The sequence below is a fragment of the Urocitellus parryii genome, chromosome 7, assembly GCF_045843805.1.
Source record: "Urocitellus parryii isolate mUroPar1 chromosome 7, mUroPar1.hap1, whole genome shotgun sequence".
In the NCBI taxonomy this organism is placed as follows: domain Eukaryota; kingdom Metazoa; phylum Chordata; class Mammalia; order Rodentia; family Sciuridae; genus Urocitellus; species Urocitellus parryii.
In genome coordinates, this window is record NC_135537.1 from 159,632,194 (window position 1) to 159,646,400 (window position 14,207).

Genomic DNA, 14,207 nt, shown 5'->3' on the forward strand with positions numbered 1-14,207 from the left:
ATTACACTGAGTACCACTGAGGGCCATGTAATGGCTTGACTGTGACTACTAGAATATAGACAGATAGCAGTGTTGGGACTTTGTTTGGTCCAAGTGCTGTAGAAAGTAGTTCAATATTTTTCAAAATTTTAAACCATAACCCACAGTAAGAAATCTATTTTATTTTACAACCCATCACATATACACACACTGGGGGAAAAAAAACTTTCCAAAACAATGTTTAGCCATACTACATATGGTGTAACACATTAAATATTTTCTATTCTGTTGTATTCTATTCTTTTAAAACATACCAATTGTAATTCACTAAATTAATTTCATGATCTACAAATTGGTTTATAACCCATAGTTTGAAAAGCATGTTTAAGAGAATATGCTTCGGAGCATTACAACTCTGAATTTGGCAATGATTTCTTGGGTACAACAACAAAAGCCCAAAGAAACAAAAGCAAAATTAGACAAGACTACATCGAACTTAAACCTTCTGCACAGCAAAGGCAACAGTCAACAGAAAGAAAAGGTAGCCTATTAAATGGGAGAAAATATTTGCAAACCACATATCTGATAAGGAGTTTGTCTTAGTCTGTTTGGGCTACTGGAACAAAACGCATCAGACTGAGTAGCTTATAAACAAAGAAATTTATTTCTCAGAGTTCTGGAAACTGAGAAACCCAAAGCTCAAGGTGCAGGCAGATTTGATGTCTTTCAATGGCCTTTTTTTTTTTTTTTTAACAGAAGGCATGTTTCCATTGTGTCCTTCTGTGGTTGAAAGAGCTAGCTAGTTCTCTTGGCCTCATTTATAAGGCTCATGAAGGCTCTGATATGAATTTGGGGATATGCATACAGTCAGACTATAAAACTCAACAACAAAAACAGCTGAATTGAAAAATGGGCATGAGCTAGGGGTGCAAGTCAGTGGTAGAGCGCTTGACGAGCATGTGCTAGGCCCTGGGTTCTATCCCCAGAACCCCCACCCCTAAAAAAAGCAAAGGGCTTGAATGAACATTTCTGTAAAGAAGATGGCCAATAAACATATTCAACATCACTAATCATCAGGGAAATGCATATCAAACCCACAAAATATCTCTTCATCGCTTCATATATGTTTGTTAAGCTGGTCACTATAAAATAAAAAAGAGGAGTCTAGTTCTTTGGTGGTGTTTTAAAAAATTATTCATTCTAATTTGTTATATGTGACAGCAGAATACATTTCAATTCGTAGTACACATATAGAGCATAATTTTTCATGTCTCTGGTTGTACACAAAGTAAAGTCATACCATTCATGTCTTCATACGTGTACTTAGGATAATGATGTCCATCTCATTCCACCATCTTTCTCACCCCCATGCCCCCTCTCTTTCCCTCACTCCCCTTTGCCCTATCCAAAGTTCCTCTGTTTCTTCCATGCTCCCTCCACCATCCCCATTATGGATCAGCATCTACATATCAGAGAAAACATTTGGCATTTGTTTTTTTGGGGGGATTGGCTTACTTCACTAAGCATATTCTCCAACTCCATCCATTTACCTGTAAATGCCATGATTTTATTATCTTTTAATGCGGAGTAGTATTCCATTGAGTACATATACCACATTTTCTTTATCCATTCATCCCAAAGGGCATCTAGGTTGGCTCCACAATTTAGCTATTGTGAATTTTGCTGCTATAAACATTGCTGTAGCTGCGTCATTGTAGTATGCTGATTTTAAGTCCTTTGGGTATAGACTGAGGAATGAGATAGCTGGGTCAAATGGTGGTTCCATTCCAAGTTTTCCAAGGAATCTCCATTTCTAGATTGGCTGCACCAATTTGCAGTCCCACCAGTAATGTGTGCCTTTCCCCCACATCCTCCCCAACACTTAATTGTCATTTGTATTCTTGATAGCTGCCATTCTGAAATTGGAGTGAGATGAAATTTTAGAGTAGGTTTTTTTAATATTTATTTTTTGTAATTGTAGTTGGACACACTACATTTATTTATTTATTTGTTTGTTTGTTTGTTTATTTATTTATTTATTTTTATGTGGTGCTGAGGATCGAACCCAGGGCCTTGCATGTGCGAGGCGAGCGCTCTACTGCTGAGCCAGCCCCTTAGAGTAGTTTTGATTTGCATTTCTCTAATTGCTAGAGATGTTGAACATTTTTTCATATGCTTGTTGATTGATTGTATATCATCTTCTGAGAAGTGTCTGTTCAGTTCCTTGGCCCATTTATTTATTGGGTTATTTGTGTTTTTGGTATTAAGATTTTTGAGTTCTGTATATATCCTAGAGATTAGTGCTCTGTGCATGTGGTAAAAATTTGCTCTCATTCTGAAGGCTTTCTATTCACCTCACTGGTTGTTTATCTTATTTTATTTTTTTGGTGGTGCTGGTGATTGAACCCAGGGCCTTTTGCATGCAAAGCAAACACTCTATCAACTGAGCTATATCCCCAGCCCAGGTTGTTTATTTTGCTGAGAAGAAGCTTTTTAGTTTGAATCCATCCATTTATTGATTCTTGATTTTATTTCTTGTGCTACAGGAGTCTTATTAAGGAAGTCAGGGCCTAATCTGACATGATGAAGATTTGGGCCTACTTTTTCTTCTTTTAGGCACAGGGTCTCTGGTTTAATTCCTAGGTCCTTGATTCACTTTGAGTTGAGTTTTGTGTATGTTGAGAGATAGGTGATTATTTTCATTTTGCTGCATATGGATTTCCAGTTTTCCCAGCATCATTTGTTGAAGAGGCTATCTTTTCTCCAATATATGTTTTTGGCACCTTTGTCTGATATGAGATAACTGTATTTATGTGGGTTTGTCTCTGTGTCCTCTGTTCTGTACTATTGGTTTATAAGTCTGTTTTGGTGCCAATACCATGTTGGTTTTGTTACTATTGCTCTGTAGTATAGTTTAAGGTCTTGTATAATGATGCCACCTGCTTCATTCTTCTTGCTAAGAATTGCTTAAGCTATTCTGGGTCTCTTATTTTTCCAGATGAATTTCATGACTGCTTTTTCTATTTCTATGAGGAATGTCATTGGGATTTTGATTGGAATTTCATTAAATCTGTATAGTGCTTTTGGTAGTATGGTCATTTTGACAATATTAATTCTGCCTATCCTAGAACAAGGGAGATATTTCCATCTCCTAAGGTCTTTAATTTCTTTCTTTAGTGTGTTGTAGTTTTCATTGTAGAGGTCTTGAGAAAGTATTTTATTTTTTTGAGGCTATCATAATTGGGGTAGTTTTCCTAGTTTCTCTTTCAGAGGATTTGTCACTGAAATACAGAAATACCTTTGATTTATGGGTGTTGATTTTTATATCCTGCTACTTTGCTGAATTTATTTATTAGTTTTAGAAGTTTTTCTGGTTGAATTTTTTTTATTTTCTAGGTATAGAATCATATTGTTGTTGGCAAATAGTGATACTTTGAGTTTTTCTTTTCCTATTCTTATCCCTTTAATTTCTTTCGTCTAATTGCTGTTGTTAGAGTTTCAAGAACTATATTAAATAGAAGTGATGAAAGAGGACATCCCTGTCTTGTTCTAGTTTTTAGACGGAATGCTTTCAATTTTTCTCCATTTAGAATGATGTTGGCCTGGGGCTTAACATAGATAGCTTTTACAATGTTGGGATATGTTCCTGTTATCCCTAGTTTTTCTAGTATTTTGAACGTGAAGCGGTGCTTTTTCTGCATCTATTGAGATGATCATATGATTCTTTAAGTCTATTGATGTGATGAATTACATTTATTGATTTTCATATGTTGAAGCAACCTTGCATCCCTGGGATGAACCCCACTTGGTCATGGTGCACTATCTTTTTGATATGTTTTTGTATTCAGTTTGCCAGAATTTTATTGAGAAATTTTGCATCTATGTTCATTAGAGATATTGTTCTGAAGTTTTCTTTCTTTGATGTGTATTTTTCTGGTTTTGGAATGAGGGTGATATGGGCCTCATAGAATGAGTTTGGAAGTTTTCTATTTGTCTATTTCATGAAATAATTTGAGGAATAATGGTATTAGTTCTTCTTTGAAGGTCTTGTAGAGCTTAGCTGTGTATCCATCTGATCCTGGGCTTTTCTTGGTTGGTAGGCTACTGATGGCATCTTTCTATTGCTTGAAATTGATCTGTTTAACTTATGTATATCATCCTGATTCAGTTTGGGCAAATCATATGACTCTAGAAATTTGTCAATGCCTTCAATATTTTCTATTTTATTGAAGTACAAATTTTCATAATAATTTCTAATTATCTTATGCATTTCTGTAGTGTCCATCATGATATTTCTTTTTTCATTATGGATGTTAGTAATTTGAGTTTTCTCTCTCCCTCTCTTCGTTAGCATGGCTAATGGGTTTATCAATTTTACGTATTTTTTTCAAAGAACCAACCTTTTGTTTTGTCAACTTTTTTCAATTGTTTCTTTTGTTTCAATTTCACTGATTTCAGCTCTGATTTTAATTATTTCCTGTTTTCTACTGCTTTTGGTATTGATTTGATCTTCTTTTTCTAGGGCTTTGAGATATAACGTTTGGTCATTTATTTGTTCACTTTTTCTTCTTTGAAGGAATGAATTCCATGCAATAAACTTTTGTCCTAGTACTGCCTTCATAGTGTCTCAGAGATTTTGATATGTTGTGTCAGTGTGCACATTTACCTCTAAGAATTTTTAAATCTCCTTTTTGATGTCTTTTGTAACTCATTGTTCATTTAATAGCATATTATTTAGTCTCTAGTTGTTAGAATAGCTTCTATTTTTTATTTTATCATTGATTTCTAATTTCATTCCATTATGATCTAATAGAATGCAGGGCAGTATCTCTACTTTTTTGTATTTGCTAAGAGTTATTTTGTGGTACAATATATGGTCTGTTTTAGAGAAGGATCCATGTACTGCTGAGAAGAAAGTGTATTCATTCATTGATGGATGAAATATTCTATGTATGTCTGTTAAATCTAAGTTATTGATTGTATTATTGAGTTTTATAGTTTCTTTGCTTAGCTTTTATTTAGAAGATCTATCCAGTGGTGAAAGAGGTGTGTTAAAGTCACCCAGGATTATTGTGTTGTGGTCTATTTGATTCTTGAACTTGAGAAGAGTTTGTTTGATGAACGTAATGCTCCATTGTTTGGGGCATATATATTTATAAATTTTATGTCTTGTTGATGTATGGTTTACTTAAACAGTACGAAATGTTCTTCTTTATCCCTTTTGATTAACTTTGGCTTAAATTCTACTTTATTTGATATGAGAATGGAAACCCCTGCTTGTTTCCACAGTTCATGTGAGTAGTATGTTTTTTCCCAACCTTTTACCTTCAGTCTGTGGATGTCTTTTCCTAAGAGATGAGTCTCTTGAAGGCAGCATATTGTTGGGTTTTTTTGTTTTGTTTTTGTTTTTTTGTTTTTGTTTTGGCACCAGGGACTGAACTCAGAGGCACTGGACCCCTGAGCCCCAGCCCCAGCCTTTTATTTAAATACAGGGTCGCACCTTGCTTTTACTTAGCACCTCACTTTTGTGGAGGCTATTTGAACTCGTGATCCTTCTGTCTCAGCCTCCCAAGCCACTGGGATTACAGGTGTGAACCACTATGCCTGGCAGGTCTTTGTTTTAATCCAATCTACCAGTCTGTCTTTTGATTGGCGCATTTAGGCCATTAACATTCAGGGTTATTATTGAGACATGATTTTTTTCCCCCGGTCATTTTTGTTTACTTTTGGTATTTAACTTATTTGATTTCTCCTTTGATTGTTTTTCCCTTTGGTGTAATATCTCCCTTTTCTGATTTTCATTGTTGTTTTTCATTTCCTCCTCATGGAATATTTTGCTGAGGATGTTCTGTAGTGCAGGCTTTCTAGTTGAAAATTCTTTCAACTTTTGTTTATCATCGAAGGTTTTAATTTTGTTATCAGATCTAAAGCTTAATTTTGCTGGATATGAGATTCTTCGTTGGCATCCATTTTCTTTCAGAGCTTGGTATATATTGTACCAGGATCTTCTAGCTTTCAGGATATTGGTTGAAAAAATCTGCAGATATCCTAATTGGTATCACCCTATATGTAATCTGATTCGTTTCTCCTGTGGCTTTTAAAATTCTCTCCTTATTCTGTATGCTAGACATTTTCATTATAATGTGCCTTGGTGTGGATCTGTTGTGATTTTGAACATTTGGTGTCCTATAAGCCTCTTGTATTTGATTTTCCAATTCATTCTTCATGTATAGAAAATTTTCTGATAGGTTTGGAACTTTATGCTTTCCTCTATACCAATAATTCTTAAATTTGTTTTTTTTATGTTATTTCATAATTCTTGAATGTTCTGCTCATGGTTTCTTACCATTTTTACTGTGTGGTCAACATTCTTTTCAAGATTTTATATTTTTGTCTTCATTGTCTGAGGTCCTGTCTTCCAAGTGATCTAATCTGTTGGTGGTGATCTTCAGTGAGTTTTTAATTTGGTTTATTGTTTCTTTCATTTAAAGGATTTCTGTTTGTTTTTTTCAGAACCTCTATCTCCTTATTGAAGTAATCTTCTGCTTGCTGTATTTGTATGTAGCTCTTTATCAAAAAGATATTTTGCTGCCTGTATTTGCTCTCTTATACAATCCTTTAATTCACAGAGAATTTTAATTATGTACATCCTGAGCTTCTTCTTTGCCATTTCTTCTGTTGTGCTGGCCATGGATTCTAATAACATTGTATCTTGGTTTGTTTGGGGCACCTTCTTCCCTTGTTTTTTCATGTTGTTCATATGTCTTCCCTTCTAGCACTGTGGATTCAAGGCATTACAGTTTTTGCCCTCTAGGCTTGTAGTGTCCCTGCAGGGTTCTAATATCTCTCCTTGATATTGCTTCTAAGCCCCAGCTAGTGTTCCAAGCTGGAGGTTGCCCCAACTAAAGATGGTGACGAAGATGTCCCAGAATGGAGGCAGCTGCTTTTAGCTTTGGGGTGTCGGGTTGGGTGGGGCTAAGTGGTGGCAGTAGGCGGCATGTTCAGAGATGTAGCTCTGTGGCTTGCAATGTTGTGGCTGGTGGCTGTCTCCAGACCCTGTGTGTTGTCCCCAGGTGCAGGCTAGAGTGTGTAGAGGACTATGGTGGTGGTTGTAGTGTCCCAAGATGGAGGCAACTGAGGGAAGCTCCACTTTGGTAGATGGGAGTCCACATGAGAGCAGTGGCTGGAGTTCCTGTGCAGCATTGCAGCCGTGGTTCCTGCATGGGAGCAGCTGTTGGGGTTTCTCTAATAACTCACAGAGAAACGATATTCCCACTACTTGAATCCCAGGTCACAGAGTGACACAGAATGCAGCCTCCCTCTTGCCGGCCATCTTGAAACCCCTCCGGTGGTGTTTTTGTTTTGTTTTTTGTTTTTAAATGTGGTGCTGGGATTGAACCCAGGGCCTCAGACATGGTAGGTAAGCACTGTACCACTGAACTCCATCCCAAGGCCAAATTTTGGAAAGAAAAATATAGGGCTTAGAGTGTAGCTCAATAGTAGAGCACTTGCTTAGCATATGTGAGGCCTGAGTCTTATCCCTAGCATCTCACACACACACACACACACACATGCCTCGATTTATGGTCCAGCATTTTTTTTTTAAGAGAGAGAGAGAGAGACAGAGAGAGAATTTTTTAATATTTATTTATTTATTTTTTTTTAGTTTTCTGTGGGCACAACATCTTTGTTTGTATGTGGTGCTGAGGATCAAACCTGGGCTGCATGCATGCCAGGGGAGTGCGCTACCGCTTGAGCCACATCCCCAGCCCCAGCAATTTGTTTTAGTGAATGTTCTATGTGAACTAAAAAAAAAAAAAAAAAAAAAAAAAAAAGTGTATTCTGCAGTTACTGAGTATTTAAAGGCTCTCTCTTTAGACAGGTATAAGTAAGTCTTGCTTTCTGTGTAACAAGCTCTATCTTTTATTTTTATATCTTTATTTTATTTATTTATTTTTCTTATGTGGTGCTGGGGATCAAACCCAGGGCCTTGCTCATGCTGGGTGAACTCTCTACCGCTGAGCCACAACTCCAGACCCATGCTCTACCTTTTAATTAGAATTTTAATTCCATTTTCATTTAATATCATTAATATGATTATGGTTAGGGCTGAAATTTTGTTATTGGTTTTCTATTAATTTCTTTTTTGTTTTTGTTTTTCCCCTGCATCCTTTCTTTTCTACCTTCTTTTGGGTTAAATTGAAATTAGATATTTATAAATCTCAACTCTAGATTGCCCTTTTAGCTATAACTTTTTGCCTTTTTTCAGTGGTTGTTCTAGGGATTTTAATAAGCATCTTTGGCTTATCAAAATGTGTATCTAATGTTGTACTTAATTTTAAATATAGAAAACTATATTTGGTTATCATACATTATAAATCCCACAGTACAGTGTTAAAATTCTTGCTTTAAAAGGTTGTAATATTTAAAAGGATGTATATTTTAAAGTTATTTTTTAGCCTGCAAAATCTCTCTTTATTATTTATTATGGTGCACATTTACCTGCTGATAAAGTTTTATATTTCTGTTTATCTGAAAATGTCTTTATTTAGACTTCATTTTGAAGGATTTGTGGGGTGGGGGGACCTAGAATTGAATTCTTGGTTCATTTTTTTTTCCTTTCAGCACTTGAAAGATGTTGTTTCATTATCTTCTGGTTTATTTAAACATGAGAACTCAGCTGGACCTGGTGTCAAGTTCAAGATCAGCCTGGGCAAGACCCCTGTCTCAAAATTAAAAATGAAAAGGGTTGGGGATGGGGCTGGGGTTGTGGCTCAGTGGTAGAGTGCTTGCCTAGCATGTGTGAGGCACTGGATTTGATTCTCAGCACCACATAAAAATAAATAAAGGTCCAACAACAACTAATAAAATATATATATTTTTTTAAAATGGGGTGGGGATGTAGCTCAGTGGTAAAATATACCTGGGTTCAGTCCTCAGTAGCAAAAACATTAAAATAAACATAAAATGAAATGAGAAATCAACTGTATTCATAGCAATGCCTTGTATATAATATGTCATTATCTGTGAATTTTAACAATTTGTCTTTGATGTGTCTAGGCATGTTTTTTATTTGTAGCTATTCTATTTGGGATTCTTGAGCTTGTTGGTTTTGTAAGTTCAGGTATTTTACCAAATTTGAAAAGTTTATGGTTATTATTCAAATATTTTTCTACCTTATTTTGTTTCTCTTCTCCTTTAGGAACATGTATATTTTAAAAAAGAACATGTATATTTTAAAAAAGAACATGTATATTAAATCATATAATATTCTCTCATAGACTTCTTAGGTTCTATTTATTTTTTCTTCAGTCTTGCTTCTATTTATTTCTTCAGATTGGAGATATACATATATATTTCCCCTCAGTACTGAGGATTTAAACCCAGGGATACATTGAACTATACCCCCAGTCCTTTTTAATTTTAGATAGGGTCTCCCTAAATTGCCCAAGCTGGTCTTGAACTTGTGATTCTCCTGCCCCAGCCTCCCAAGTAACTGAGATTACAGATGTGCACCACCACTCTAAATTATTTTTTTAATTGGAACATTATAATTATACATAATACAAATAATTTTTATAGTTTTGGTTTCTATGCTTGTATTCACAAATTTTTTTTTAAATTCTCATGCATATGTTCCTTTAACTCCTTGACAATATTTATCATGCCTCCTTTCAAGTCTTTATATATTAATGAACCACTGAATTTGGGTCATTTCAGAGTCAATTTCTATTAACTACTTTTTCTCTTGAGAGTGGGTTATATTTTTCTGTTTCTCTGCATTTCTGGCAGTTTCATTTGGATGCTGGACATTATAAATTATATGTGATGCTGTGACTCATTGTAGAGTCTCTGGATTCTATTTGTTCCTCTAAAGAGTGATTTTTATTTGGATAGTACATTAATCCCAATTCTGAATCTACTGTGATCAGCAGCAACTGAAATCTCTTTGATTAGTTCAGTCTCCAGTGCTGCTTATTTGTTGAGTCCCCTGGAGGCCTTTCCTCTTCATCACCTGCCCCCCTGCTTTCGGTATGTGTAGCTAATAAACTACAGTGCAGTCATATTGCACATGAAAGATGTCCCCTTTTCACAATTTACCCCATTCCTCTGGCTTCTCTATATTGTAAGGCTGTGGCTTTCTGTTGTCCAAGCCATGTGGATTAAGGGTGTCCCTGGACAAAAGGCTGCAAAGCTGAAAATAAGTGCAGTTCTTTTCCCCCCAAGAATAATTTCCAACCATCCATTTCATCATATCAATTTTCCAAAGTAAGGACATGGAGGTTGCCTTCGGTTCTGTCCCACTACAAATAACACTAAAGTGAATATCCTTCTGTTTAAAAAATTCTGATAAAAAATATATAACATAAAATTTACTACTTTAAGCCAGATACAGTGGTGTATGCTTATAATTCAGCTCCTTGGGAGACAGAAGCAGGAGGATCAAAAGTTTGAGGCCAGTCTTAGCAACTTAGTAAGACCCTGTCTTAAAATAAAACATAATAAGAGCTGGTGTTATACCTCAGTGATAAAATTCCCCTGGGTTCAATCCCTAGCATGCCCTAAACAAAACAAAACAAAATTACCACTTTAAGCACTATAAATGTATAATTCCATGACATTAAGGTTAGTCATTAATTTGTGCAACTGTAACTATTGTCCATTTCTAGAACTTTTTCATCACCCTAAACAGAAATTCTGTCCCCAGGAAATATAGCTCTCCATGCTTTCCTTCCCCCCAGCTCCTGATAACCTCTACTTTATTATTCTGTCTCCACGAATATGACTACTCTAGCTACCTTACATAAGTGGAATCATATGATATCTGTACTTTTATGTCTAAATTATTTCACTTTCCATGATATTTTCAAGGTTCATTGAGATTGTGGCATATATCAGAATTCTCTTTAAGACTGAAGAAGATTTTATTCTATGTATATGTTTTATTTATGCACTCACCTGTTGTTGGTAGACATTTTAACTGTTTCCACCTTTTGGTGGAAAATGCTATTGGGAACATTGGTGCACATAATTTTTAAAAATATTTATTTAGTTGTAGATGAATATACAATATCTTATTTATTTATTTTTTTGTGGTGTTGAGGATTGAACCCAGTGCCTCACACATACAAGGCAAACACTTTACCACTGAGCTATAGCCTCAGCCCCATTGTGTACATAATTTTTAAAGAGCTATCTATTAACTTATTTAGTGTATAAGCCTAGCAGCAATCTCTAGTATTTACAATTTCTCATGTTTAAAGACCTCTACAGGAAGCTGTATATTTTCCCCATCATCTTATCTTTTGCCCTAGTGTTTAACCAATTGTGGCAAGGAAACTCTTCTAACCTAAATCTTTCTTGTTGAGGCTGAATCCCGCTCTTAATTTACTATTTTAACCATTACTGTTTGTTTCATTCAAGAATAGCAGAAGAAGGAGGCCTTTGCTTTCTACAATTTCAATTTAGACTGTTTTCTCTTTCAGCCCTTAACCTCAGTAGAAACTACCCCTGAATCTACCACCTGGGACTCAACCTCTCCAGAGTTGCTACCAAGCCTGACACTGACCACCAGCTCTGAATGCAGCAGCCCAGAAATTGTCAGGATAGTATCCTTTAAATATAAGCAGCAGCAGATTCCCCAGAAGCTCATCCAGGAGAACATATCAAAACCTTCTGTGCCTACAAAATCCTGGAGCTTCTCGAACAATTTGAACCCAAGCTGGGCTTTGCTAAAGAATGACACGAAGGAGAAGCATCTGGTGTCAGAGCTATTGGCAAAGCTTCGGTTAAGAGGGAAGCTCTCCTTGTTCCCAGCTTACTGCAGCCCGAAGCAGGTGCTGAGTGACATGTCACGTGAGTGCCAATGTATGCAGGGGTATGTCAGGAGCTTAGGCATGTTAATCAGCTTTCCTTTACTATAACAAAATACCTGAAATCACTGACTTATAAAGAGAAAAGTTTTATTTTTAAAGGTTCCAGTCCATGATGGGGGACACATTACTTTTAGACTTCTGGGTATGGGCATTGGATGACAATGGTGGGGGGCATGTGGTGGAGCAAAACTGGTCACCTTGTGGCTAGAATGCAAAAAGAGGAAGAAGAAGGGGTTAAAGTTGTACAGTTCCCTTCAAGGGCACGCTCTCAGTGACTAAGGTTCTTCCACTAGTCCCTACCTCCTATAGACTCTACCACCTCCCAATAGCACCCTGGGGACCAAGCCTTTAACACATGGGCCTTTGGGGACGCTCAACATCCAAACTGTAGCCTTAGGGGAGAAAGAAACAAACGGAACCAAGTCTAATTTGGGGGGATCCCCAGCCATGAGGAAGGGTTCTTAGACTCTGCCCTCAGGGAAATCCATTTGTTGGTACTCTTAGGGAATCTCTCGCCTAAGAAGACAAAGGATCGAATAGAATGTTGAGTCTGAGGACCCTCTTTGACACTTCCTGATTCTTGTTCAGATGAGTTTGTACCAATTATAGGGAAGAGGAACAATTTGGAGGAGAGGAGCAACAAGTGACTCTGGTTCAGTCAGTTTGGGGCCACAAGACCCTAGTTGGAGGTGCATTTTGCCAGGAATTAGTGCCAAATACAGCAGCACAGACTGATGATGCCAATGACTTTGCCTTTCCAGAAAAATCCTTCCTGCCAAGGAAGGGCTTCTCCTTTAGCCACAGCCCTGGTGAGAAGATGCAGATGGATGTGCCCTCCCTCCTCCTCTTGCAGAACCCTCACAGCTCTGACTATTCTCTGAAGGACCTTCTGGTGGTTGCCACTCCAGCCCGACTAGATCCAAGGCCTTGCAGGAGCCATACAGGTGCTATGAGGAACCCCCATATACAGGAACAAGAAGCATACAGCCACTGCCTGATCTCTGGCCCAAAAGGATGTGAAAGGAACTAGGTAGGCTATTCATATTTCCAGAATATGTTGGTATCTTAGCAGGTATATTCTCACTCTTTCTGAAATGTTGAGTAGGTAGGAGGGCAGATGGATTGATACAGACATACAGGCAAATAAACCATCAAGACTTGCCTCTGTCAAAATGTGAGCTCCTTGTGTCGTGTATTTCTGTTAAGAATGAACTGTCCTCACCACAAAGTGCACTTTGCTTTGCCTTTCACTTATGACTAACATCGAGAAAGTCATAAACTCAGGTCCCAGAAAGAGAAAGAATCAGACTGACTTTGAGGAGTTGATTTTCACATCCTTCGAGAGCTGTGCCAGTCTGGCTCCAGCCTACATCACTTGCTCTAAAAGCTAACCTTGTAATGGCAGGAGACAGAAAAACAGGCCCATGGAACCGGCTTGATTCCATTGTGTAAAAAGACTGAGAAGGTAGTAAGAGGTTCCTTGTCAGAACTTTAGGGATTCTGAAGGCAGGTCCTATATACACAGGAGAACTCTACTAAATAGTGTTGCCTGGAGAAGAGGGATGTGCTGCTTTTGGCTGTCTATAGAAGAAGGCCATGCATTTGAGTCACCTCCCTCTGTAGCCTAAACCACAATGTCACCTAACTCGGACTTGGCCCCCTGGTGACCAGTAGCTCACACTGCAGGGGGAGCCTGTGAGTAAATAGTAGCCCACAGGCATCACCTTCAGTATTTGTAAAATTGCATAACACTGGGCCTTCCTCGAAATTCTGAATATGTAGGTCCTGAGTAACAGGCCCAGGAATCTGTATTTGAATAAAGCTCCTCTGATAATCCTTTTACCATGCCAAAAGAACTGGGTCTGTTCTTTTCCAAACATCCCACAGGACCAGAATCATGTGGGGAACTTTGTTATACCTAGAGTTTCCAAGCCAGACCCCTGAAAATTCTGACCAGAGGTCTGGAACGTGACCCTAGGAATTTGTCCTTTGAACAGGTATCTTGGGTTTGCATTGATTTATAAATGGATCAGGATGAAGCTTGAGAAAGGGGCTTTTGCATAGTAAATGATGGTTGAATGAAAGAAGGAAAGGGCGGTAGAGAGTCCATTAGGGGTTTTCTTGAGTGTAGTAATAATAGGCCTTCCGCGTAACAAGTTTACATACCACAGCTCAGGAATCCTCTGTTCAGTGCTGTGAGGTTGACAAAGCAGCAGTTGTTACCTGATCCCCAATTTGCAGATGAAGAAAATCAAGGTGGAGAATATTACATGATTTGCCCAACCTCATGTGAGTGACAGACTCTGAACAAATTGCCCAGTGTTTCCTCCTCTTTATCACCCTGCCACAAAC

General features: G+C 37.4%; 1 protein-coding gene across 1 annotated transcript in view; it reads left to right on the forward strand.

The window, feature by feature from the left end:
• The window catches only part of Ttll6 (tubulin tyrosine ligase like 6), a 32,155-nt gene extending 19,270 nt beyond the window's left edge, over positions 1-12,885 (forward strand). The window contains 2 exon segments of the mRNA XM_026387121.2: positions 11,466-11,835; positions 12,617-12,885. Of these exon segments, the coding sequence (XP_026242906.2) occupies positions 11,466-11,835; positions 12,617-12,885 (639 nt within the window).
• The last annotated feature ends 1,322 nt before the right edge of the window (positions 12,886-14,207 follow it).